Genomic DNA, 27,767 nt, shown 5'->3' with positions numbered 1-27,767 from the left:
ATTGCTTTACTTTTAAAATGTTTATTAGCCATATTGCCAGCCAGTGGGTACAGACTCACTGGGACCAGAAGATGCTTTTGATCCTTTAAGAATTCTTAATTGGTTTTGTATGATACATTTGGCAGAAGAGTTACCCAACCCCATTAATTCAGAACTGGTAAGGAAATGGAGTGCAATGATGGTAAAGATTGTTATCAGAGAAAGGGTAAATACATTTGGCATATATCCTTCTACTTCATTGTTTGCACGCAAATATCAGCATGACTTGGAGAAGGAGCGTAGGAGGACACTTCACCATGTGTCCTCATAGAAGAAATTACTTCCATTTAAATTTTGGATAAGGACTTCAAACATCGGAAGATTTTTATATTTATGAACCCCAGCAGTCTCTTCACAGGGAATATTGCGATCAAAATTACAGTATGAAACCTATTTCAGTCCCTTTTAAGTTTGGGAAAAATAAATTGTTATACTTTGAAAATACTAATATTTTTCTGGAGTGAATATGAGCTGAAAATTTGAAGCAAGCTGAGTTATTTTCAATAAGGAGAGATTTGAAAATAATAAGATTAAATTTTTATTTATTAAAGTGCAGAATGTTATAGTTTTCAAAGCCAGTGAAAAGAAGGTCGTATGTGGAGACCTTTGACATGGAAATGTTTTTATAAAATGTGTGTTAATAAGGAAAGTCTTCAAGCACTTTTACTTAACATTAAGAAAATATAAGCTTTGAAGCTGTATCTCTGGTTTTTGGAAGCCCAGCAGCAAGTGGAAGCATGATGATATTTGTCATATCTGGGTGCATGTGACACTGAGCCCTTTGTGGCCGGGGGCCAGGCTGACTTGTTCTCCCTATTTTGACCCTTACAAAATTGCCATATAGACTCTATGGCGGTTGATTCACGCCCAAAGAATATGGCCTTGCTTACCTAAAAGAGAAGGGTGTACTATGCGCACAGCAGAAAAGGGTGCATTTAGGCCCATACTCAGAAAGTTTAGATTCAAGCTTCTGTCTTCTTCTGTGCTAATCCAAAACTAATCCAAGCATGTACACTTGTTTCCTAAACTCTCGTTGACTTTGCTAAGCCCAGATTTGACCCATAAGACTTTTAGCATCTTATTATTTTGTAATATCTTTAGCAAAACATATAGCCATGGCTTAGGAACTCTTCCTAGAGAGACTTTAGAGCCAAGTGTATGGAAATATTCATATATTGTATCTTAAGTGATTGCTTCCCTTAGCTTTCCAGTTCATATTTGAATTAATTCTACTTGTCCTGTTACATATTTTTCATAGATAAATTTCTTCCTATTGTAATCTTAACTTTACATTAGCAATATTTTGAATATTATTTTAACAAAACATTTGTATGTGGTTGTGATTTGATGTAGAGGCGCTGCGGAAGGCAAGGTGAAAACATGAAAAAAATGTAAGATCTTACACTCTTTTAAAAATAACAGACTAAGAATCCTAAAATACCAGAGACTGCATTATGCTTCAGCAATAGCACCAACTGTATTCACACAGGAGAGAACAATATTTCAGTAGAGAAATTTTCAGTTCATGAGAACTTTCAGTTACAGTGGTAAAAAAACAAGTTTCAACCAAGCTTCTGACACTCATTTTACAAAATAGCCTACCCTACAGTTGTGATGCTTGTGAGGAGTGAGGTGGAAAGGTCTATAATTCTGATCTACAAGATAACAAGATAATCAGCTAGCAGTATAGTTTGAGTAGCACTAGGTCAGCACCTACCCAGCCTTCCATAGGGGAAAATGGAAGATAAGCTGCGGTTGAAGCAAATCACCTAGGTGTTTAAGAGATCTCAGATTCAAAGACCTGCTTCAGTCTTCACATTTTATTTTGGTAAAAAGTAGTTCAGCCATCCAGTGCATGAGGTTTAAGCTGTATTTATAATGACGGTTGTAGCATCAGCATTTGGATTGCTTAAGGAATGGAGCAGCAATAAGTATTAAAACAATACTTAACAGTGGAGAAAAAAATTTTTAAATGCAATTTTAACCTTAATTTTGAATTTCTAATCAGTTGCCATTGAGTTAGATTTCTTCTGTACATGCAAAATGCAGATGCTAGTGTATGCACGTGCTTTTTGTGCTTGGGCTTTACAAATGCACATTTGCAAGAGAAATGTAAATCCAGAGCTTTAGGATTCAAACTTTATGACATCAAGCAAATGAACTTTTGAGCTAATGCTAAAAATTATTATCAGGACATTTAAAATACAATGTTGTGCCTGAATCCTATTTTCACTGAAACCTTTTTTCACCATTTTGGTAATAAAGAGATATGTAAATGTGACTCTCACTTTCTGTTTTAGATATTTTTTCACAGAGGAATGAAAGTTTCTAAAATGTCTTTTTCTGCTGCCACCTGCCCTGTCAAGAAACACTTAACTTTACAGTAAAAATGAAATGCATCTTACAAAAAAAACTGCACCCATGTCTATTCTTTATTGAAAGCTCCAGGACGTTAATAAGATGCCAGTTCTCAAGAGCAGAGTAAACGTGAATGCTGTTTCACTTGGTGCACAGTTCTAGCTAGCGGAGATGAGTCCTTCTAACTTCCTAACAGGTTCATTTGGCCTGAACAGTTTGCAGTGAAATGGCTAGACTACGAGATTGGGAAGCACTGGCAGAGTCCACTGAGTAGGTGAGGTACACCTTATGTCTTGTTCGGAGGCTCATCTGTCTGTCAAGGAGAAATGATGAGCTATGATCATTGGGCTGATCTGCAGTGTGAGCCAATTAATAAACTTCTTCAGGATCTCCATTCCTCCTGTGTTTTGTTCACAAAATCTAAACTCAAAAGATACAAGATTTTGCAAAATCAAAACCACCCATAGCTTTACTCCTCTCTGGTGACTGAAAGAGCTAATAACGGAAAATGAATTTAAAGGATTTATAGGAAGATAGCATTGAGAAACAGCTCCCAGTGTAGCTCTAGGAGTCACAAGGCTATCAGTATTCTTCTGTCCTCCAAGTTCTCGCTGCAGTACGCTACAGGCTTTAGAGACTGTTCTTTCCTTTCGAGCAGTGGCTCTTAGTGTAGCTTTCTCTGTTGCATGGTAAAATATTCCCAACATGCATCCTGAATTGCACTGAGGAATGAGGATAAAAGACAATGTTTGATTTATTAATTTCTAGTGGATTAGAACTACAAATGTTTGCTATGTTTTTAATTTGAGAAGTAGAGAGAATCACAGCAGCTTTTAATTATGCATTTTGTGTAATGCAGCCCTGAATAGAGCAGAGCAAAATTAAAATTGTGGATCAAATGCTAAATCTGAGTAGTGACTGAAGTGAGCTGTAGTGTAATGCTAATGGTTTTGCGTCTTCCTGGCATTATGTCAATAATAGCTCTAATCAGATTAAATAGAGAGCCCATTAGCTTGTTCTCTTCAGCAGCATGCACCATAGCAACATATTGTGAGCCTTGAAATAACTTTTGTCATAAAATTTCTTTCAAAAGCATTGATGTCTATGGGCTAAGGAGAAGGGTGTGGTTTAAACATCATAATTAAAAAATCTAAACCAAAAAAGTAGGGAAGCCTTCTCTGTATCTTCTTAATTAAGCAGCAGTTTGCTTAATTTAAGAGCTTGACATTCTATCTGCTGCCTGCTGATTTACGTAATTTTTGAGAGAGTCCATGGCAGTTTTGTGAAACAGACCTTTTCTTATGCTGGCTGCATCTGAAAAATTATTTTTTATAGGACTTCATCTTAAGGGCAAGAACCTTCTTTGTCATATTTATTAAATGATTTTTCTGCCAACCTGTTCCAGCATGTAGCATTGCTCTTATGCTGTCATATATGCATAGAAAAACTGCAACCATAGTCATCTGTCTTCCCCTACCCTTTGTCCGTTTAGCATCCCTTTCAGAATTTGCCCGAAAATACGTAGATGGTTATTTGTAACTGTTATTTTAAACAAAAAGCTCATGTTTTTGTTTAGTTAGCTTTATCAGCAAAAGTCAGATTTTGGAAAAATATCATTAGAACTCCTTTGAAGGCGATAGAATTGTCCACAATTTATACGAGCATTAATCAGGTGAGAAAGCAAAATTCTGGTCACAGATACTCACACATCTGTCATGTATACTTCAGTAGAAACTGCAGATTTTTATGTCTGGTGGCAGAATTTGACCACTAGCCCTTTCTCTGCTGGCTCAGCTCATCAGCAACTGGCTTCCTCTGTCTCCCACCACAGCCTCCTTGTCATGGCTCATACAAGCTCTTTCTCCTCTCTAGCTCTTGCTTCTAGATACAGTCAGTGCTTTGTTGGTGTCTCTCTTTCTTTTCAGGTCTCGGCTGAAAACATTCCTTTTACCTGTGCCTCTTAATTTCTCCCTCTGCTATTATTTACAATATTGGTGTAACACTAGGATTTAAGTCTATGCAGCATTTTAGGATATAGCTTGCTTGAAAGATGCTGTACTAAATAAAACTATATTTTATATCTGCACAGAGAACTATATTCTGGGTATCCCCCTAACATATCTATAAATCATTCACTACGTAAGTGCCTGATTCTATTTGATACCAGGTTTTGTTTCAGTTCACTGATTTTGTAAGATGTTTTATTTCTGTTGCATCACAAACGTTAAAATACCAGGGCACTGAGATATTTGAAACTTACCCTACGTATAGCAAGTGACCAACTGCTCTAGGGAGACCAGTCTAGAATATCATGTTTAGGCATTTTCATTAGCTTGCTTTATCCGCAGGAAGGAAACAGGTTCATTTAGCTATGTGTGATGAAATTCATGCTCTTCAAAAGAGTAGCAAGACAGCAGAAGAGACAGCAGATACCAAGGAACTGTGGAGGCCTGATCCAGCATGCATTTACACATGTGGATTGTCTCAGTAACTGCAGCTGACCTGGTTTATCCCAGAAATATTGTTCGTGTGGATATTAGCAAGCCTAAGTTGTTGCTTAAGTCGCACCAGTTTAAATATCCTGAAACTTTTCAGTCATTTGCACATATCTTGTGACTGACTGAGATGCAGAACAAAGGGCGATCTGTTGTTTCAAATTAAATATGCAGTGTTTAATATGTGGCTAAAATCTTATTTTTCTTCTTATACTTATGCAGAAATCTTTATTGTTTTTCTTATTTAAGCCAAAAGAAATGTCATGCTTAACAAGCAACTTAATAATTTAAAAAACCCAATAATTAAATGCTGAGGGAGGAAACTTAATTCCGTTCAGTTGGATCACAAGAATTTATTTTGAGGTTTTGCAACACCTTATAAAACAATACAGCCTGATACATAATAGATTATAAAATTCTTCAAAGTACCACAGTTCATAATTCTGCAATTTGTTTGTCAAACCCTTCTGGAGTATTTAAATGGAGTGGTGGGAGTAGAGTTGTTTTCTGCCCTTCACGTGCCATACTGTACAATTCTCCCTATCAAATATGAAGCATCAGGCCAGAAGAAAAATGCCAACCCTGAACAAGATGCTTGAGTAGTATCTTTCATATTGGTTGTCAGCCAAAATTCTCCATTAAATTTTTGTTGAGAAGATAAAGATTTGTCCTAGTGCATGCAAAAGAAAAAAAATCATTAAAGGGAAAGAAAATCAGAGGAATTCACAAAAGGATATATGTGCAACTGCGTTCTTGTCTGTTGACACATGTACAAAATTGCTGGTAATGCCTATGAGTCATGAGCCTGCATCGCTGAAATAATAGATCTCAAGGGGAACAGTTTCAAAGGGATCTCAGCCTGGACTGAAGGGAAAAGGCTGCAGTTTGCTTTGTATGCATGTGTGTAACGGATGAAGAGCTTATACACAAAAGTAGTGTCAGGGGAAATGTATTCTGGTGTGTCCAAACTTGCATGAATAGACGCGTTTTCAAAAAAGTAGTCCAACATTTTAGCTTTTTAACAAGCCTATGTCTTTGAGTCATTCTGAGACCTTCAGAACTCCTTCCATTTACACTTGATAGAAAGGACAACTCCTGCTGTGCTTCTTCTCTGCACACATGCATGTAGTGTCTTTGTAGTTCTCTTGCTGTCATTGTCTTTACATATGTTAAGTGGAGTCACTACTGAATGATAACAAAAGCTCTGTGTCCTTTCTATCCCCACAAACTTCTGGCCAATACCACTGACAAAACTAAGGGTATGTTCTCTCATGTTGCATCATTTTGAGAGTAGATTGCTACTTCCCTGCTCATTTTAAAACATCACATTTTCAACTACTGTGTCATTTTCCACATAACCTTACTAATGGAATTTCAGGTGGAATTTATGGTTGCTGCCGTACTTCCACGTTAGCTCTCAGTATGTGCGCATTAGTCGGTACTAAGCGATTTGATTCCTGTTGCCTTGCTAAGCCCAGATTCCTACACTACTAACAAGCTGTTTGTATATATACTGTAAGTATCACATGGTTTTGTAAGGATTTGCTGTAATTTTTTTCCAAAATTTTCCATTGTTTCTTAATTATTGCACAATTTGAGGTGACTGCCTCCCTGAGGGCAATGTTTTACAGCTATTGCTTGAAATTAGGACGTATTTTTATTTATTTATCTGTTGTGAATAATAACAGCAGAAACAATATACTTGGATGTCTCATTGTTTCAACATCTGATAACCTTTGGGCATCTGGGCTAAGTGTTAATGGTGAAAGATACAATTGTGGAGAGAGAAGCTTATTACAAATTAACTTAACTTGCATCATAGATATGCAGTGACTTTAAAAACAAACAGCTCTTAATAATTCCCTTTGCTAGTCCCAGTTCCTGACAATATCATAAGAATTAAACAAGCATACAGAAAAAAAAAAGATTGCAACGTAGTCGTAACTGTCTGTATTGTTTCATTAGTAAATAATGGAGGTGTGAGAGGGCAGTAAAGGTCACTAAAGTCATCAGAATTTTTCTGTATTGATACCCAGCCTAAATGTACAAAGTATACAGAAATCTAATCTGTATTTCCAGGACTTGTGTGTTGTCCTGACTATTATCTGTATTTTATACTTGCTTCTAGAAATTAACTGGTTTAGGCCCTATTTGAGTAAGTATAACCCATATAAATAGTTTTACATCAGCAAGTAGTTGCATCTAAGTCAAGTTAAAAAAAATTGCGTATGTGCAAGACTGAAATTTTGGATTATAGTCATGTTGAGGCAGAACCTTTCTTGCTTTATGCATAGATCTCTTCTGCCTTTGGGTGCTTTTTCATTTATACTTTCAATACTTAAAGCATTTATTAATAAATATTTTCAAAAAATTCAGTGATCTTCCATCATTCTTATAATATGCCTAGATAAGGCCCTTCCTGAAGGCACTATCAAATATGATACCTACCATTGCGAATAGCCCTGTCATTGTGTATGTCATTGTCCTGTAATTAATACATGTTGTTTGCAAAAGGCCCTGAGACTGGGTGGATGCCTCAGGTCTGGAGCCTAGTATTTTAAGTTGCCTGTCAGGTTCCTGGCATAGCTTGGAGTCTGTTTAAGTAAAAGAGAAAAGAAAGTGGATGTGTTCAGCGCCAAGCTTTAGGCAAAGTTATTGTCTTATACTTCCAGCAATTTTGAAACAGTTTTTGGACTAGTGGTGTCAGTAGGTAGGTGAATTTCTTCATAGAGAAACTTAGATAAAGATGAAATGGAAGTCTGGAAAATGGTTGTTTCCTCCTCCCCTTCCCCTTCCTTCCTCTCTCTCTCTCTCTCTCCTTTCCTCTTTTTTTCTCTGTCTCAGTCTCTCTCTTTTCTTTTTCTTTTTTCTCTCTATTTTCTCCTTCTGTCTCTCCTTTTCTCTCCTTTTTCTCTCTCCCCCTCCCTGCCCCCAACATGTAAAACACCAGCAGTCATGCACGGTAGATTCATAAGAGGTGGGAATATTTCCAGCTTTCTGGCAGGTAGAAGACATTGTTATGGGCTGAATACACTTACATCTGAATAAATTCCCAGGGAGTCTGAGAACCACTGACATGGTAGGTATGTAAAACCATGTAACTGACATCAAGGCCTGTTGCACTTTTGTAGCCTTATTGAATCAGTGGAGCGCTCAGTCCCAAGTGAGGTAAATGTCACCAGGATCTGCATGCCTGACAAGGAGTTACACCTGAGGTTCGGGGGACACTTACATACTGCTGCTTAGCCCTTGTGTCACTAAGGCTTTATCACGGGTTTTGAAAAGTATATTTTCAAAACTATAAAACAGCTTATGTATGTTGATTGGGAGTAGTGGAAGGAGTCATTACAGTGCAAGTTCTTCAGCCCTCCAAAGTGCCTCTTTAAAAGTGATAACTGTTTTGCTCAGACTCAAAATGAAGCTGGTTCTTCTGATGCTAACATTATACAGATACTCTCTCTCTCTCTCTCTCTCTATATATATATATATGTATATATTTGCATTTAAATTTATATACACACAAATAATATAAAATATATGAGGTAGTTTGGGACCTTGTTATATTGTCTCCAGAGTTCATCTTGAACATACCATATCCCAACCCGCCTTCTTTCTTCTTTCTTTTGTCAATTAGTTTCTTCTTGTTTGAAAGTCCTGTAAAGCCTGCCACTGCAAGAGAGGACTTTTCTTGCTCCAGTTCAAATATAACAGCAGTCAAGCCACACTGCTTAATATAAAATCCAAGCCAGATAAGTGAAATGACAGAAGAACACTATAAAAAGGCATTGCATATCTAGCAAAAAAGCATTCAGATATCATAAAGTCCAAGAAACCTTTTTATGATTAAGTCAGGGAATTCTGCCTCAGCATCTGTCACTAGCAAGCTTTTACCATGACAGTAGTAGGGTGAAGATCAAAGACCTTTAAATAATAGTTAGAATTCTCTAGGAAATCTAGACAAAATGCATGAAATCTGTGGGGGGGGGGTGTATGCTTGTAATTATTTTAAAGCTGGGCGCTGTCATCTGAGTTTTTTACTATTTGATACTGAGCCTGACCTAACAATATGCATTGCAGTACACAGCTGTGTGTCTCTATAGTCTGCATGCCCTGACTAAAGGATGGGCTTCGCGTGGCGAGTCTGAAGTGCCACTGCCGGGATCGGGTGGTGAAACGCTTGTGGTCTGTAACATCATCAGGTGCCTTGAAATGGAAATAGGGCTTTATGGAAATCAATCTTCCTTACAAGGCTCTGTACAATACAAAGTGCTTAAAAAATACTAAATGAACGTTGCTTTTATGGCTCTGGCATCGGTCCAGCCCAGTACTTGCTTACGCATGGTTATGCTGTAGATGGGTGTCCATACCACAGCTCTCACCGCTCTGGTTGAAAAATGGGAAGAAGAGGTGAGTGAATAGGACAGTGGCTGAGGGAGTGGATTATTGCTTTACCCTCCTGCCTAATTCTCAAACACTCTTTTACTGCTTCTTTCCAAATCTCACCTGTCCTGCTGCCATGAAAACACAGCTTCATTCTTTGTCTTCCCTCCTAAAACTTCAGTTTTTGCTGGAGTAAAGTGAGACAATGCACTTGAGGAACGCAGAAGCCTGACTTTAACCTAATGAGGCTCCATATTATGTAAAAGGTGGTTCACAAGTAGTGCAGTGCCTGAGTCCTGTTTTTGTCTATTCAGTCATGATTTATGCACTCATTATCATCATGGCTTTGTGTAAGTGTAAATTCAGTGGCTTTTCTCTCTTCTAAATCCGTGAAAAAGCAGGCATAAGCCATTGCATTACTGCCTGTTCTTAACTACTGCTTGCTGCTGTTTGCCATGGCCTTGTTGCTGCGTGTGTACCACGATGTAATTGTTTAAACATGCTCACACTGCTGTGATGTTCCTATGGTGAATCCTGCCTAGTAATTTGATTTGATTAATGCATTTTAAAAGGCGTGGTCCCCTCCTTCAAGCTCCTGTGGATTGAGACCACCATGTTTCAAGTAACCTTGCCTGGTTCGCTCCACCAAATTGAATTATTTACTCCATAGTTCACTTCAGAAAAAGTGTAGAAAACAATTCCAAGAGTTGATCACATAACAATGCTAATGTTGCATTTCTAAAGACTGAGCAAAAGCTATTTCTTGGTAAGAGAACTGCATGACATACAGGTGTGTTTTAAATAACTTATAAATGACTTTGAGTTTTACAGATGCCTTTAGAGGTTTGACCTTACTGTCCTACGTGGTCAAAATTGACATTGGCTTGCAGGCTTTAGTTCCCATTTGCCTTTGTCAAGACTGCAAGAATATGGCCTATCTATATAAGATCTTCTGTTTTATCGTACAGATTGATCCAAACTCAGTTGGACTGTCTATGAACAATGAAACAGAGACTCTTACTTCCTTCAGAAGACTGTTTAAACAGTTTTATTTCAGACATTCCTATCACAGAGGGACAGCTGGGAGATTCTGTGATTGCTGAGTATGTGGAAATTTAGAGAACTGTTTGATTATTTCTTTTGTACATCTTGATACTTTCCCATTGCTCCACAATGCATTTGGCCCATATGAGCATTTACATTTGTATGCAGACTAGCCTTTGTTTTATTTTAGAAAAGACACACACGATCTGAAATGTAATTTGTTAAATTTCTGTGGTTTATATTACATGTTCAAGACTGCATTTACATGTGAGATTATATATATATGTATGTATGTATATGTATATATGTGTATATATATGTATACACACACATACACACACACACACACACACACACACACGCACACACACACAGGTAAGAAAGAACATTCATTTTATTTTAATATTTTTTTTTAGCCTCTCAGCAGAGTGCCATAAATAAATAGGGTATAAAAAATTTGCATCATGATGGCTCTGGCCTGAGCAGTTTCATACACCACCATAACCTTGTCAGTCTTTCGCTTTTGATATACAAAATCAAAACCAAGAGGCTTGTAATCCTCCATATATTGATTTTTTATTATTAAAAAGTGAAAGTTGAAAGGCAGCTCTAAAGCTGGTTTATCAGCCACACTCGGACCAACTTTGGATGCCATTTCTAAGAGCTGGGCATGTGCCAAAGACATTTGAAGTTACTTTTTGGTTCCATTTTGCTGAGCTATTCTTACTGCTCTCTTTTTATGAAAATAATTCATTTTATTTGCTTTGCAACAAATATTTGTATTCAAGGGAGTCTCCTCTGTATTAAGTAGTTTGTCCCCTGAGGTAAGGGGAGCTTGTAAAATTGTCAAAAGATTCTTGCAAATATGAGCACCATTATTTCCTCCAAAGTTTGCTGTGTTATGAGTATCTAATGACAGTTTATGGGTGGCCATTTGGGGAAGTGGGATTTGTACATTTATTTGAGAATTATTTCGCTTGGGAAATTCTGAACATAATAAGCATGAATGAAGCAGTCACAATGTAGTGTAATAAAGGTCATTCTCCAAGAGGTTGACTTAGAATAGACATGTCTGAATATCCTAGAAATGAATCCCTCTGGCCATGTCCTACTGTCTTCCATTGAAAAAAGGAGTATGACTGTACTACAACTCTCCAGATAGATAGCTCTTTCTAAGACTCTTTTCTTTAGAAAAGTTCAATTCATATAAAACCTTATTGTAGGACAGATTTACCTGAATATTCATAAAGTGGGGTCAAGTCCACAGTAAACTGTTTATTTGAGGTTACATATATATAGGTCTACACTTACTGCAGCCTCTCAAAATTTGTGGTGCACTTCTCATCGCAACATCCCCATGAAGTAAGGAGAAATGCTGTCAAGTACTTTTAAGGACAAGGAGCTAAAAGAAGGAAGGACTGTGAAATCATGTCATCTTGTCCAGAATACACAGGAAGTGGCTGGTGGGTCTAGGAATAAAACCTCAGTTACCTCAGGCAGTACCCTAAGCCCTGGGTTGCCCACTTCCTCTCTTTCCTCTGAGATCACTGTATGAAGAGGCTTTAAAAATGTAGAAAGGATGGTTTTCTTTTCAGATGGCAAATGTTTGTAGTTTACAAGATTTTTGTTTGATGTCTTATGCCCTTCTTTAAACCCTCAAAATAGGTACAGTTTGGTAGCTAAATTTGAGTTTCAAAGTCTTTAGGTCATTTGCACCTGAAGTTCAAACAGTAACTCTGGAGCTACAAAATGGACGTAATGACTTTTTACGCATGAACTAAGTTTTCATAAATGCTTGTGTCCATCATACCATACCAGGGCATTTGGCTGGAAGAAGGAGAAGGGGAGCACAGGCCTCAGCATGGCTCAACTTCGAAGAATTTACCCAATCAGAACTTCCATAATGTTTGGAGAAAGGGGCTTTTGCCTAAAGAGTGGGAGAGGCCAATGGTTCATGACTACCTTTTGTTTAACTCCAGCATTTAGTTTTTCTTGCTCATTCTTCTGTCTGGTCCATCATGTGGATAGGTTTTCTGTCTTCCAATGTCCTTTTCAGCATAAATTGCTTATGAAAAATTTGTTTTTGTTTTTTTTATACAGTTGTTGGGAGAAAAAAAAGAGTAGCTAAAACTCCAGAGTGTGTAAAATTCTCTGGAAATGATGAATACAGAAAACTACTGGTTTTAGTCTTTTAAATATTTGTAAATGTAGTGGTGTTCAAGTTCCTCTTTAGAATTTTATTCCATAAGTAAGGCTATAAATGAGCTGTCTTGTTAACACTGTGTACATTTTCAATTTTATGGTGCTTTCCTGCTTACTTCAGCCTTTACCACCTGCTGATCTAAGTCCATACAAAGTATCACTTAGCTTTTTGAATCAGTCTTAGATCGAAGGTACACATTTTCATTTAAATGTAAAAGATCTCAACCAAATTTGAATAATACCTATGTAAATAATTTTCCTTAATGAATGAAGCTCTCTGCAACTAACTTGGTATCTCTGGAGATTGTTTGAAGAAAGCTGATGAAAACAGAAATGTGCAAAAAGAAAAATGGCTAAGTAGAGGAAAATTTTTGAAAGATGAATACTTCCACTGAATACTTCTACTATTTGTTTTTTTAGCTGTCACCTAATTTCATTTTGTTGTTTTTCCAAGGTTTTTCATCAAACCTGCTCAGTTAAACTAGTCTCACAGTTTTCCCCAGTAGCAGCCAGCCCTCGTTCTCTGCCCTTGAAGGTTAATGTTGGATTTAGGACCCACTCTTGCCTGCACAGAAGGCAAGTGTTAATCCTCACCTTCATTTGATGTGACACAACCAACTTACCTGTTACAAGTATATAACACTTTTCTCTGTCACGCAGAGTTACTGTGCCATTAGCAGAGGTCAGAGGCCAATGAATATCCAAATTCAAAGAGAAATATTAATGATTTATACATGCATATTTCAAATGTAATTGTACATGACTATAACAGTGTTTTGTTTCCTTAAACATTTGCAACCATCCGTTGCAGCAACTTTGTCATCAACTACATGGGGTTTACTTTTACTTCAGCATAGAGAGAAAACAACATACTTGAAGGGAGGGTGGAGGATTACTGCAGTGCTTCCATTTATGTCTGCAGCAGATACCCTGCTGAAAGTTGCATTGACTGAACACAGGACAGACACAAAGATCAATCCTAGTGGGACCAAAGCCCTTGAGGTAGTGCTTACTCGAAATCGATCAGTCTTTTCAGTTATCCCTGGCAGTGATGGCTGTTACATTTTCTTCTCACTTCACTACAGCTTTTCCTCCAACCTGTAATGAGAGTATGGTCAGAGGTGCACTCCTTGTGCATGTTCCATACAAATCAATGCTATTTTCAGTCATATCAGTAATTTTATTATATCTCAGTTTGTCCGCTCTTTCTGAATATGACACTATCATAATCCAATAAAGTAAGTGTACATTTTACTGTGACGAAAAGGTTTTTGGTGTTGAAATAACCTGCTGAATAGCAGTATATATTCACCAGTTCTTGGGGAAGTCTGAGACTTCATGTTTCTTGGGCAGCAGTTTAAACATCACATATTCTTCCCTTCAGGAATCATAATCCACTCCAGTTTGCATATTATCCTCCTGGCTTCCTTGTTTTTGCACTGCAGTAATCAGAAGATGGTGCTGAATATGTTTTAGGGTGTATTTGTTGGCTAAACCAGGAGCCATGTGAAATATAAGTCAAAATCAAATACATTTTACATTATATAAATATGTACAATTATTAATACATATATCCTGTGTGAATGCATTATACATATGCGTGTAATGTGTGTATATACACGTGTGTATATGCAATGTGTGTGTATATCTATATGTGTGTGTGTGTTTGTGTGTGTATGTATATATGTGTATATATAAAGCATGTCCGCAAAGGTATTAAATGCATTACTGTGTAACCTTATTGCAGGATGTAAGCATGACAATGCTATTGTTATGCATTGGTCCTCCTGCCAGCTGTGCAGCACTGACAGTTTCATGTGAGTGCATAAAAGGGCCGCGCGCTTCACGAATCATCCACTTGTCTGGCAAGCAGGGAAATACCCGTGTTCTAAAAGCTGAATGTCAGGTCTGAGGGAGAAGGAGAGGAATCGGTGTCTGCTCAGGTCAGTGGTGACAGGAAGTTCCTGTGCTGTGACTGCACCCAGTTCATGAGGAAATCAATTTTGTAGTCGGAGTTACGACAAGGCGTGCACTCGTTACTAACTCTCTGCAATTAATGTGATTGCCAGCAATCCAAAACAAGAATAAAAAGCCCTCTCTGACCCAAGAAGGGGCCTTTCCATGACGGAGTGGGACTGAATTGTCTCTGTTACACCTTTTGCCTAGGTGGCTGTAGGGCTGTGTTTCCAAGAACAGTGTAAGAAGTAGCAGTGTTTAAAAGGCAGCTGTTTTTCTGATATGGGAAATGTGTTCTTATTTACCAGTCCCAAATCATTCTTTCCCACACACTTATTTTGCCTCTGACTACAGGCTACTTTGTTGAAGTCGCTGGTGAAAGAAGTCTTTGGTGAAAGGGGCAATCAAGGCCAATAAGAAGTCAGCTTACGCAAGGCAGGGCATATTTGGTCTTCACTAGTCTTACCAGTGGAGTACTCTTAACTGTGGCTTGAAATTGCACCAAAAAATGGGATATGCCAGGAGACTGGTATTTACCAATTCTGTCTTCTTCTCTTGAGGCAGAAATACCTCAATCCATGGGCAGTGAATTGAACTTATGATTTTTTTTACTCTAATTGCACCAAGGAGGTGACCCAAAGTGCAGGCACTGTGGAAAATGGTAGGCAATATGCTAATTAAAAAAAAAATTCTTTTTAATCAATACATTGACTTTGGTGCTGCCTGCCAGATTCTGCCCTGGCTTGTGCACTGATCCTGTTGGAGTCACTGGGACTGGTCAGGACAGACATGATCAAAATTATTAATCTTCTTTGATAGTGTTTTAAAATGCATCCATTAAATTAGCGTAGCCTGTGGTTTTATGGATCATAGTTCTGTTCCCATTTGTGTTTGGATTTCTCTGCTAAAAAAAAGCCTATGTGGATGTGGTCAGAAACAATGGAAGTTGTGGAATTCAGCACAGCCCTGAATATGAGACGGTTTGGAAGATACCACTGGCTCATCTATTAACTGTTAAGATAGCAGAAAAGTTCTCAGGAGGTGATCGTGGAATTACTATTACTGTAGTTTTTGTATTTCTTCTGTTTTACCGTCCTTAGTCTTATCACTTAGAGCCTTCTATCACCACACTGTGTCCCATCCACTCCTAAATATATCTCCTAAAACATTAAATATGTGTTTACTAATTGTGATCAGGCTAAAATTCAAGTGCTGTGCTTGTGGGATTTTTTTTTTTATCAGAAGCTGTATTTAAGTGATGACACACAGTAATTTGTTCATTCTTCTGTCAGTGTAATTTACAAGACAACGACAGATAAACATAGCTATACAAGATTCATTTACAGTGACACAATGGCAGATACACAGAGCAGAACCCTGCCTATGAGATAAAGTGGACTGAGTGACTTATGCAGTAATTAGGGGATAATTGTCATTAACCTCGCAAACAGTAGTTTACCCATATTGTTTAAAAGGCTCCAGGATGCATAATGACAAGGTAATCTGTCAAAGCGCTAGGGGGAAATATTAATAAGATTTGTGCAAGCCTGGATAGAAAATATGCAGAAAGCGGCCACATTAAGCTAATTGGTGGATGAATATACACTTGTAAAAGTGCTTCTAATGGCACGTTTGCTGCTCTCCAAATGACTACTGTTAATGTGGAGAAGTGGGCTGCCTAGAAAGTCAGGACTGCTGGGACAAGAGGGTATTAAGACATGCAGGCACAGTTATTATTACTTTGTACACTGTAATATAATTTCCCCCACTTTCTTTTGCATTTCAGTGCCTGTAATATATGCAAACAGATAACTCACTTCATGTGCCATAGCATTTTTATATTCTGGTGACCTTTGGCTTTTTGGTGTCACTTCTGTGCCCTGCTGCCTCCTTCTGCATCCCATGGCCGCCTATGATACACCTGTTTTTCTTGGTGTATATTTTGGGGGAAAACAATTGAAGGGAAAAGGCCTCATTAAGATCATTTTGTATATATTGAAAGTAATAATGCATAGTCCCCTAATGAATACTAAAGATGGAAATCAATCTCATGATTCTGCTGCCATTCATATACCTAGCGTATAGCGCAGCTGAATCTCTTTATTGAGGTACAACTTTGTGTTCAGTCAGAGAACCAAGCATGTAATGAAATTCAGTTTATGAGTATAACTTACTGGCACTTCCACTCCAGTGTTTCTGTCCTTGGGCAACTTCTTAATTCCTTACTATGCCTCTGGTTAGGCAAATGTCATATTGACTGCTTTGGAAGTTTTACTTACAAGTCCAGGAAGACCCAGCTTTTGTTGCTTAAATTTTGCATTTGGTGTTAAGTCTGCACTGAGTTTAGATTTAGAAGATCAGAAGTGAGAAAGGGACAATATGATCATCTAGTTTGACTTGACTATTAGATACCTTGTTTTACTTTTGGTGCAGTGCATATTACAAGGAGCAGCTGCAGGAATGTATGACATGATGATTTGTTGGTATTATCACATTGTGCATTAGCGAATGTCTTGGCTGAAAAGAACTTGGGTGTCTCTTGTGGCCATGTACATTGCAAATACAGTATCTCATTGGTGCTCTTTGTGAATGTTTCTTGTTTCTTGTAAAAATTTTGTGCTATTCTTTCAGTGTTGGTGAAACTGAGGCACAGAGAGAGAAGCTTAAGGAGCTTCCTAAATTCACTGAGAGACTGTCTGAGCACAGAAACCGTAATGTTTCTTCTCAGTGAGTTATGCAGCGCTGACACAAAACAGTTAAAACACATACAATCACAGGGACTGACAGTAACAAGCCAAATTTTCTTTCATGGCATAGCTAAATGTGCAGTTGTATATACAAAAATTGGTGAAAGTGCATTTGAAAATCAGTGATAGGTATGGTTATATGCATGCTGGATATTTCCTGTCAACTTGCATGCAAAACTGTGTTGCTACAGGCTTGGCTTGAACAGCAGAAGTCTGGAAAAAGTTAATTTATAGCTGAAATTATTTCAATAGTTTGCTGTGTTCATGCCATTATCTGTTTAAATCCTATCCAATAGCATCCTTGGCAGTTCGTACTGTCTGAAAGGCTTCATATACAGTGTGCTTGGTGGTTCGATTGCCTTAGGAGACATGTCTGCCTAAGGGTAACTCCCTCTGTTGCTACCATGAGTTGGTAGCATAGCTACTTCAGAGACATTTAAATGAAATTTCCACTCTCACAGGCTTGTAGGAAAGCAAAGGTATCAGAATATTTCTCTGTACTTGGAATCCAAAACTGAATTACAAAGCTCTTTAAAGGGTTTGAATGCTCAGTTTCCATAAAATCTTGATATTCTACCATTTGATGAAGGGAAGGAGAGTTGCCTCGCCTTTAGTGTACATTAAAATGTGTTCATGCACAGATACCATGAAACAGCTGGCATTGGTCACCTTATACTAATTTCCTCTTTTAGTGAAGTCTTTAGAAATCTTTTGAAAATTAGTACAGGTAAGGAGAGCATTAGGCTCTTACTCTGCTTAGATTGTCTTCCTCTAGGTGTGGACATAGGTTTACTGTGCAAAAACTTGTTAGGCACCCAACTGTAAAGGTGCTTGATGGAGTTGCTACGATTAAATGAAGGTGGAACTGCTGCGCTTAAATATGTTGTAACCCCACAGTGATCTATCATAGTTTTAAAAAGAAAAATTCTGTACACACTGTTATTCAGAAAAAAGTGATCACCTCTTAAGAATTATAAATTCTTATCAGGTTCGTAATCAAGAGCATTCCATAGCAAAGTGAATATTTTATCAAAAGTCAAACAATATGCTTTAAAAATCAGAAGAAGCATTTAGAACCAGTGCCCTTGCATCCTAATAGTTTTACTGGAGTTGCAGGGGTGAATACACATTTGTGGAGAATGCGAAAGAGTTCAAATGATGTTTCTTTAAGAAAACAGTTAAGACACTCTATCCCCTCTCCCCCATTTGTAAGAGATTTTTTTTCCATATATACTTTTCATTTGGAAATCGACAGAATGTCATTGTCTGTAAGGACAATGCTTTCAAATGTAGTAACCTTATTTAAGGGTGGTGAGACCTAAAAAATGGGAAGGGGTTCTGCAACTGGGATGCCCTATACAGAAGTTCAGTTCCCGAAGGCAGCAGCATGTGTCGGAGATGTGTTTTGATACTGCTCCCTGTATGTTAGTCCAGAACCAGCAGGTTGATGGTGCTGGGGTCTGCGCTGCTGGCGTGTGTCTTGGGGGTGAGATATAAAACAGAGGACTTGCATGCTTTTGATCAGCAAAGACCCTGTAGGCATTAAGCAAGAGTGTGGTGGTTAACGGCAGTGTCCTGGCGATGTTTCAGCTGCAGTTATTGCATCTCACCTCCTTCGGGTCCATCTGCAGTTCCAGCAGGACAGGGTGCTCCTCACTTTTACTCCTGAGCTGTTGCACTGTGCTCCTGTGCATCGTTATGCAGCCACCCTGCTCCATCGTGGTGGTACCCACCCCTCTGCCCCTATATATATCCAAACAGATTTGGCTCCACATTATGTTGCAGTGCTAAATTAAGTCAAATTTACTCTCCAGCACGGCTAGTGGAATTGCTCTGGATTTACAGTGCAGTCAGATTTGACCCACTGTCTGCCATATCAATTAATAAAAGTTTGTAAAGGTCTTTGGGGTCCTTTTGGTGGAAAGTGCAAAGCTTGTTTCTGCTGAAAGCATAAGGAGAGCTGAAGTCTAAGCAGCAACCCAAGTAAGTACCTTTATATACCTGGCAACAAAAGTGAATATAAGCAGAAGTATAGGCATAAGTAAACATAACCTCCTTCCTGTTACTCTTCACTGAATACACAGTGGAGGTGTCCTTCTTATTGATACTTTGGGGAAAGACAACCTTCTTTTTTTCCCCTGCTGTCACATACTTGTAGCCTCCAGGTCTCTGGGGGGAAGAAAGCAACTCCAACTGGTAAGAGAATTGGGGGGGGTCAGAGGGAAAGAAGATCCATTGCTTTTGATTTTTGCTAGTGCCGTGAAAGCTGCAGCGAAGCCCAAAGATAAAGATTTCCATTATTGACTGAGAACTCAGTAGTGCTGCACCGTGTTGGTTCCTGCTGCAGCAGTATAACTCAAGGAAAGGACTGCTGACACTTTAACATGAGTTTGTTCATATGGTTTCAGTTGGGGAAGGGGGGCTGGTGGGAGGTGGATGAGAAGTGACGGATGAGGAAAATAAATTTTAGCCATGGCTCTTTGCAGGCTGGGTGTGTTAAATCTCGTATCAGTTGCACGTGTATAATCACAGTGAGCGAGTATGCACACCTTTTTCTCATGTCTACAGGAGCAAAGGTGAGTTAGGTTCAGCATGGTAAAAACACCTATCGGGAAAGTGAGTATGTGAATGCATTATTTCTGTGAAAAGCTAGGTATAGGGCTTATCTCAATCTGCTGAAGTCTGTGGGGTTTGGCCAAATGCTTAGAAAGGATTGAGAGGCGTTGCTCATTGCCTGTCACGTCTGTGCAAAGGTGAGTGGGTGTGCTGCTACACACTGGTCACTTTTACCACAGGAGTAGTAGGACTACCCATGGTGTAACAGCTTGAAATTTAATAATGGGAAGTAAAGAGATGCTCCTGGGAAATTCAGCCAAACAAAAACAACAAACCCTAAATCTTGGAAATTAGGTAGGGTTTTCTTTATCAGAAACAAATGTTGATTTTTTTTCTGTCTACACCCTAATTAAAACCATCCTCTGCAATTATAGTATGACCAAGTCAGTATGTTTCAGTCTGCTTTTCAATCATTACAGCTGCACTCAAAATGCTTCCTCAAGATCAGCTAGGAAATATTTAGCTGTTTTAGAAGGGCTTGTAGAAGATGGATATGTGATAAACACTTGGCTTGCTTAATTAATTAATCAAATGTGCATCTATGCAATATTTGCACCCTGGATATTTGGTATCCAGGTATACTTAAAAAATGAGAGTTTATGACACAAATGAAAACTTGCTAAAATAAATAAGCCTGCCAATATGTTTTTCTATATAACTTCGAGTGGTTCTCAGAAATTATCAGAACAGTGCCCGAAAATAATCCTTGAGTGCTTCCCAGAATGTGAGGTTTGTTTAAAAAGCAGTTTTTACTTCTTTTTAACCTTTCTATTAATCTCATCTCTTGTATAATCTCTCACTATGCATTCAGCCAGGCATATAAATATATATATATACACTTTCTTTTACCTATGCCAAGAAGTTAATTAGTGAAATAAAAATAGATCTGCAAAAAAGTCTGTGATATGTATGTATACATATATATATGTGTCTGTGTGAATGCGTCTGCTACATATATAAAAATTAGGTCACGATAATGCAGGCACAGAAAGTGAGAGTTTAAAACAAATAATTTCATAACAGAAGTTCAAGGTTGATGGTGCATGTTGGCGTAGACTGTCCTTATTTTCTAAATAGGCAGCTTTTAACCTGGGAGGTTTTCAAGCTGAATTGAAAGCTTAAAATTTGCAAAGCTCAAAGGCCCTCAGGGAATCAAGACTCCTCTTCACAGTTCTCCCCAATTAAACTCTTACAAATTAGAGTGAACTTTGTGTCCATCTTCTATTGTAGCCTATTTGTATCATCTGATATAATCATCATGAGGCCCATCACTTGCTCTGATCTGACCCAGAAGTTTAAGACACGATGTATCCTAACATATCCTGACACATCCCTTCCTAACCCACAGGTCAGCAAAAATCAGGAGACAGGTTCAGGATGATTAACCATGACATTGCTTTATAGATCTAATGCAGTATGTGTGTATGTGAACCTGTATCCATACAAATAATAAATACGTTTACATATATGGGAAGGAAAAGAGTCAAGTGTGTGTTTAGGTTTAGAAAAAGATCCAGTGTTATGTCTCGTACCCTTGGAGGTTAATTTTATATGATTTAGAGATTAAAAATTTGTCTCCATATGAAATAGAAAGAGAGCTACCCATGCATATAAAATAAAATAAAAACAAAAATAAGGCTTTATGGGCAAAGAAGGAAGAGCATCATTGTATGCTGTAGAGGTTCGGCTTACTTGCCTACTGCCTGGTTTATAGCTGTAAGCATACAGTGGTATCTCTGCACTCACTGACTTCCTTGTACACGTTGTCACAGGAGGCTTGGCTTAATCAGTAGTGAGCTGAAAAAAGTAATATAAATTGGAACCTTTTGTCATGAAATATTTAAATGTGGATATGATTTAATGGCTTTGGGGAGAAAATTTAGTGTGAGAGATTGTAAGAAACAAGAAATCGATTACATGTAAGAAAGGACTTGAACCTCTAATCAAGTATTACCATATACAGAGAGATCCCTAGCTAGTTATAGCTTAATTCAAAGGGGATAATGGTTAGATTTTTTTTTAATTTTAAGTTTTATCAAAAAATGACATTCCTGTTCACTCTTTATCTAGTTCTGCATAATACATAGTTACAGTGATTTGTGGAAAAAACATCACTATGTAAATACTGAAGCGTGTCCTATACTGTATCCATAGGTAGTTGGCTTTCTAAGAAATATAGCCATCTGTGCAATTTTTCTTTACTTTTGTTGAGAAAAAAAGCTTCTTCCTGAAAATTAACCAGATATAGTTTGAAGCATTAGCTATTAAATATATTATTTATAGCTAAAAATTATATACACATTGAAAGTAAAATACCATATTTTTGCTTTTTTAAAAAAATCTACTGATTTCTTCATTCAGAAGTGCAGACCAAAGTATTTTCAAAATCTATTTCAAAAAATAAAATAAATGTATATATTTGGAGATACATAAATATATAAGCATATATATTATAAAAATATTTTTAGTGTTCACAAGTATATCCTTCAGTTAATCAATACAGTACTCACAGGAACAAGAATAAAACATAGGTTATCCCAAAATATTGCAAAAGCAAAACTAGAAGAAGTTTGCATGTCCGATAGCAACACTCTTCCTTATACCTGCTGGCTTGATCACTGGTGTGGTAGTCAATGTAAAGTCCTTTCTAATCCTGAAGGTGATAATGACTGAGATGCACTGTATAGATTGTGGGACTGGTGAATAGAGATCATTCCTCAGCTGTGTTAACACTCAGTGCAACCCGCAGAAGTAGGCAAGGGTCATTTAAGACTAGCTTTTTGATTCCCTGCTCTTTTATGACATTTAAAGATAACCCCATGACAATCAAACCCACAACTGGGGGACTTTGTGATCAGTGGGACTTAGCAGATGCTGGCAGTCTCTCCTTCCTTACTGGATATCCAAAATGTTCATTACTGTTTACCTTAACTAAACGAAACAAAGGGGAGGGATGTCTCATTGAGACGTAGATCATGTAAACACTGCCAGCATCTCTGAGTTAGTTAGGCTGTGGAAAAACTCCCAGAAAGTGTGATGGGAGACCCAGCACGAAGGAGATGCCTGCCTGCCCTGTGTATGTTGAAGAGCCAGGTCCACTGCCACTGTGTGAGATGACTGGTCCCATCATCTGACTTGTGGGAGGCTGCTACAGGGCTTGTACCTACTGTTCTCATGAGTTATTCTCAAGCTGGCTGTATCTAATTTTTATTTACTTATATATTCATATTTATAAAACACCCATCTGTTGCATAAGCCTGTGAGTGATTTACAAATTAAAGCAAAAACAAAACAAATTACTACCAGTAGTACATTGCAAAGCAGCCTGCAGTTGGCTGCAGACAGGAGTCCTAATTCAGTACATGTAAGCAGTGTGAATTAGACAGTGTTATTTCCATCCTCAGACTATGCAAGGTACAGTTACAAGGCCTGAATACTTGTGGCTTTGGATTAAAACTGTGTGTGGTATAGTTTGGGTCAGAGGTGATGGCACCTGGAGACCAAAATCTGAACTGAGTCCAGTTCTGGAGTTCCACACGGGAATTGCTCAGAAGTCAAACCATTATGGCTGTCTGGAAGTTGTGGGAGAAGTAAATATAAGAAGCTTTAGGTCACATTCACAGGGAAAGTAGCCAAAATTAGTTGGATGGAAAGAAAATATACTCTTAGAGTTTTAAAATGAGAACCTTTGTTGTTTTTTTTTTTGTCACCCTCTTTTTGCTGCTGTTGTTGTTGTTTTGGTTTTTGATGTTCATTGTGATTTCCACTGCATTGCACTGACTTCCTGTAGCATACTCACTCACTTCCATCAGACATGTTGAAATGGGAGGGCACAGAAATTAGAGATGTCCAAAGTGCCTTTGAAAAGTTTTCAAGGCTGGGGACACGTCCTGACTAATGCTGCGAACCAGGACCATCATCTGCATGATGCTCTTTCTTTAATCTCTGCACAGATTCACACTGAACAGTTCAGGCATAGAGATGGCTTCTGAGGCTCTGCATCTGGGTCAACTGGATGAGAGTCTGTTCAAGGATTTTCCATTATTAGGTTACTGTTGGAGGTTTCATAGTCTTGTAAGACCTGAGAATGAACTGTCATGAGTGGTGTCTTTCTAAAGGTTTTACAGTCACATCTAAGGTGCTGTGGCACCTTCATCATTACCTTCATGACCTTCATCATTAACTTTGCATCAGGAGGTAGCAGAAATCAGAACTGGAATAATGAAAAACAGGTCTAATCAAAGTTAAACATACACTTTTCCATTTGGGCAAATTGCATTTTCTAGTTCTGTAGAAAATGGGAGGGTGGGAAGGGAAGAGGAAAGAATCAGTCCTCTGAAGACTGGAAAGTAATAATTGAGCCTGAAAATTTTGAAAGATTTGCATGCTTCCTAATCAAAAAAGGGCTAGTGAGTTTTGCAAAGTGTTCAGATAGGTGCTGAAGCTGATATTCAAGATTTAAAAAGACTAGAGATCGTATTGAGTTTCTTGCAAAGCTTTCAGACTGTTTAATGCATGAGGAAGCATTGGAAAAATTCTGGTTTGATGGCCTGCAACATTGCTTGTTGGTGATAGTTAGTGTGCTGATGATATGTCCAGCATTTGCCCAACAGGAAAGATGCCAATAAAATGATGTATTCATTATATAAGTATTTTAATATGTTTTTATCAATACATGCTGGAATGGATTGCCTGACATTACATTGCAGAATTTTTAAGTCCTACCTCCAGGCAAATCTCATGCTTACTAGCAAAAATGAAAGTGTGAAATGCTTTTTAATGTATATTTAACAACAGATAGTCTAGTGATTACTGATGTGTATTCTCTCTGGATTTTTCCCCTTGCTATCAGAAGGCAATGTTAAGAGACAACATTTTTACACATTCATGCTATCTACATCCATCAGATGTTTACTTTTTAAATATTTGTAACTGTCATTTATAACAAGGCTGCAAAAAATTCATCTCTTAAGTCTAAACCATACCAAGATTGCAAGCTTACAATCAATTGCCAGTAACTGTCCAGTTAAACTTAAAACCAGTGCCTCAATTTCTACCTTTTGATGCAAGCTGGTAATAAATGTGTTTTTCAGTATTGGTCTCACGGAAAAAAATAAAAAGAATAATATATTAGTATTGTGTGCCATTTTTAAGATTTTTTGCCATGCATCAACATTTTCTGCAGATATTTCATGGGATAGTTTGTGAGTTACTTCAGTCTTATGTCTACTTATATTTAAGATGCAAATCTATCAAATATATTTATTTAAATCTTTCTTATAGTGTCACCTTTTAATAAAGATTAAGGTACAATTTTCTGTATTTTACAATGGAGTGCACAGCAAGAGTTCATGCCTTAAACCAATGTAAGCTGAACAGTTGCACAGTACATAGATCACTTAAAATAACAGTATTGAATGCATTTTAGATCACAGAGCCCCAGTGGTCTACATTTCGTTTGCTCTGACATTATTAAACTCAATCTGTTTCCCTAACTGTGACTCTAATTACTATATTTGCATGGCTGAAAAGTTTGCTTTTTTTAGTTGACTTCTGTTAACACTGTTCGCATGTTGTTTTTTTAGCTTAGTGTTTCATGTGCAGGCAGCAGAGCACTTTCTATTGAATTCAATAATTATGCAGAATCAATAAGTTTTTTCTTTGTATTTTTCTTTGTTGTTTCTTTGATATGGCCTCTAGGATGCTGCAGGCAAGGTGCTGGACCGCTGGGCCATCATGTCCAGGGAAGAAGAGATCATTACCCTTCAGCAGTTTCTGAGATTCGGAGAAACCAAATCCATTGTGGAGCTGATGGCAATTCAAGAAAAAGAAGGGCAGGCTGTGGCTGTGCCATCTTCAAAGACAGATTCAGACATAAGGACTTTTATTGAAAGCAATAATCGCACCAGGAGCCCAAGTCTCCTTGCTCACCTGGAGAATAGCAACCCTTCCAGCATTCATCATTTCGAAAACATCCCAAATAGCCTTGCATTCCTACTTCCATTCCAGTACATAAATCCAGTCTCTGCTCCACTGCTGGGGCTGCCTCCAAATGGCCTCCTGCTGGAACAGCCAGCAATGAGGCTGCGTGAACCAAGCCTTACAACCCAAAATGAATATAATGAGAGCAGTGAGTCTGAAGTTTCCCCTACACCCTTCAAGAATGAGCAAACATCCAGCAGGAATGCTTTGACCAGCATCACAAATGTTGAGCCCAAAACTGAGCCAGCCTGTGTCTCTCCTGTTCAGACATCTACACCTGTCAACGATTTATCCAAAACAGAACACACAAAAAGCTCGTTCCGCATTCACAGAATGAGGAGAATGGGGTCTGCCTCGAGGAAGGGAAGAGTGTTTTGCAATGCATGTGGTAAAACTTTCTATGACAAAGGTACTCTCAAAATCCACTACAATGCCGTTCACCTGAAGATCAAGCACCGGTGCACTATTGAAGGCTGCAACATGGTCTTCAGCTCTCTCAGAAGTCGCAATCGTCACAGTGCAAACCCCAACCCTCGCCTCCACATGCCTATGCTAAGGAATAACCGAGACAAAGATCTAATTCGTGCTACATCCGGTGCCGCCACCCCTGTCATAGCAAGTACAAAATCCAGTCTAACTTTAACAAGCCCTGGGCGTCCACCGATGGGATTTACCACTCCCCCTCTAGACCCTGTACTACAGAACCCTCTTCCTAGTCAGCTGGTGTTTCCAGCTTTAAAGACTGTCCAACCTGTTCCTCCTTTTTACAGAAATTTACTTACTCCTGGGGAGATGGTGAGTCCTCCAACATCCCTCCCCACCAGTCCCATAATACCAGCAGTGAGCAGCATGGAGCAGCATCCCCCTCCTCCTTCGGAGTCATCTGTACCTTCAGTGCTGATGCCCACCCCGGAGCCTAATGCTGACCTGGCCCCCAAGAAGAAGCCAAGGAAGTCAAGCATGCCAGTCAAAATAGAAAAAGAAGTTATCGATACTGCTGATGAGTTTGATGATGAAGATGAGGAGGTGAACGATAGCAGCACAATGGTGAATGATATTGGTCATGACAATCACTGCCATTCTCAGGAGGAAATGAGCCCAGGCCTGTCAGTGAAAGACTTTTCCAAAAGTGACAGAAGCAGATGCATTTCCAGACCAGAGATAAGAAGGGCAGACAGCATGACTTCAGAAGACCAGGAGCATGAAAGAGACTATGAAAATGAGTCAGAGTCCTCAGAGCCCAAATTGTGTGAGGAATCCATGGAAGGTGATGATCGCCTGCATGAGCCTGGTGAGAAATCCATGATGCATGGTGACAGGCCAGATGAAAACCACAATGACTCTTCTAACCAGGATGTCATTAAGGTGAAGGAAGAGTATACAGACCCCACGTATGATATGTTTTATATGAGCCAATATGGACTGTACAATGGAGGCAGTGCCAGTATGACTGCCCTTCATGAAAGTTTTGCTTCCACGTTCAACTACAGCAGCCCTCAGAAGTTCTCCCCAGAAGGCGAGCTCTGCTCAAGCCCAGACCCCAAGATCTGCTACGTGTGCAAGAAGAGTTTCAAGAGTTCCTACAGTGTGAAGCTTCACTACAGAAACGTTCATTTAAAAGAGATGCATGTCTGCACGGTGGCTGGCTGTAATGCTGCCTTCCCATCACGGAGAAGCAGAGACAGGTCAGTAAATATTAATTGATTTTCTACATTATTAAATGTGTTGAATTATGTAAGAATAGGCAGTTTAGGGTATATGAAGAAATAGAGAGATGCACAGTAATAACAAGTGGCAATCATGTTCCCATGACGTTGAGAGAGTTTTATCACTTTAAGATTTTCATTGTTGCCTGGCATTCAGAATAGTGTATGTTCTGCCATCATCTTATGTGACTGGCTAGATAATAAATGTCATTTTTCTTTCTGTGTGCCTGTGAACATATGTG

General features: G+C 38.4%; 1 protein-coding gene across 1 annotated transcript in view; it reads left to right on the top strand.

The window, feature by feature from the left end:
- Window positions 1-27,767, top strand: part of BNC2 (basonuclin zinc finger protein 2) — a 332,225-nt gene that overhangs the window by 281,938 nt on the left and 22,520 nt on the right. The window contains exon 5 of the mRNA XM_067315784.1: window positions 25,538-27,504. Within this exon, the coding sequence (XP_067171885.1) occupies window positions 25,538-27,504 (1,967 nt within the window). The remainder of the gene's footprint in view (window positions 1-25,537; window positions 27,505-27,767) is intronic.

Source organism: Apteryx mantelli, chromosome Z (genome assembly GCF_036417845.1).
Source record: "Apteryx mantelli isolate bAptMan1 chromosome Z, bAptMan1.hap1, whole genome shotgun sequence".
Classification (NCBI taxonomy): Eukaryota; Metazoa; Chordata; class Aves; order Apterygiformes; family Apterygidae; genus Apteryx; species Apteryx mantelli.
Note: the sequence above shows the minus strand (reverse complement) of the source record. Positions and strands in the feature narration are given on the sequence as shown.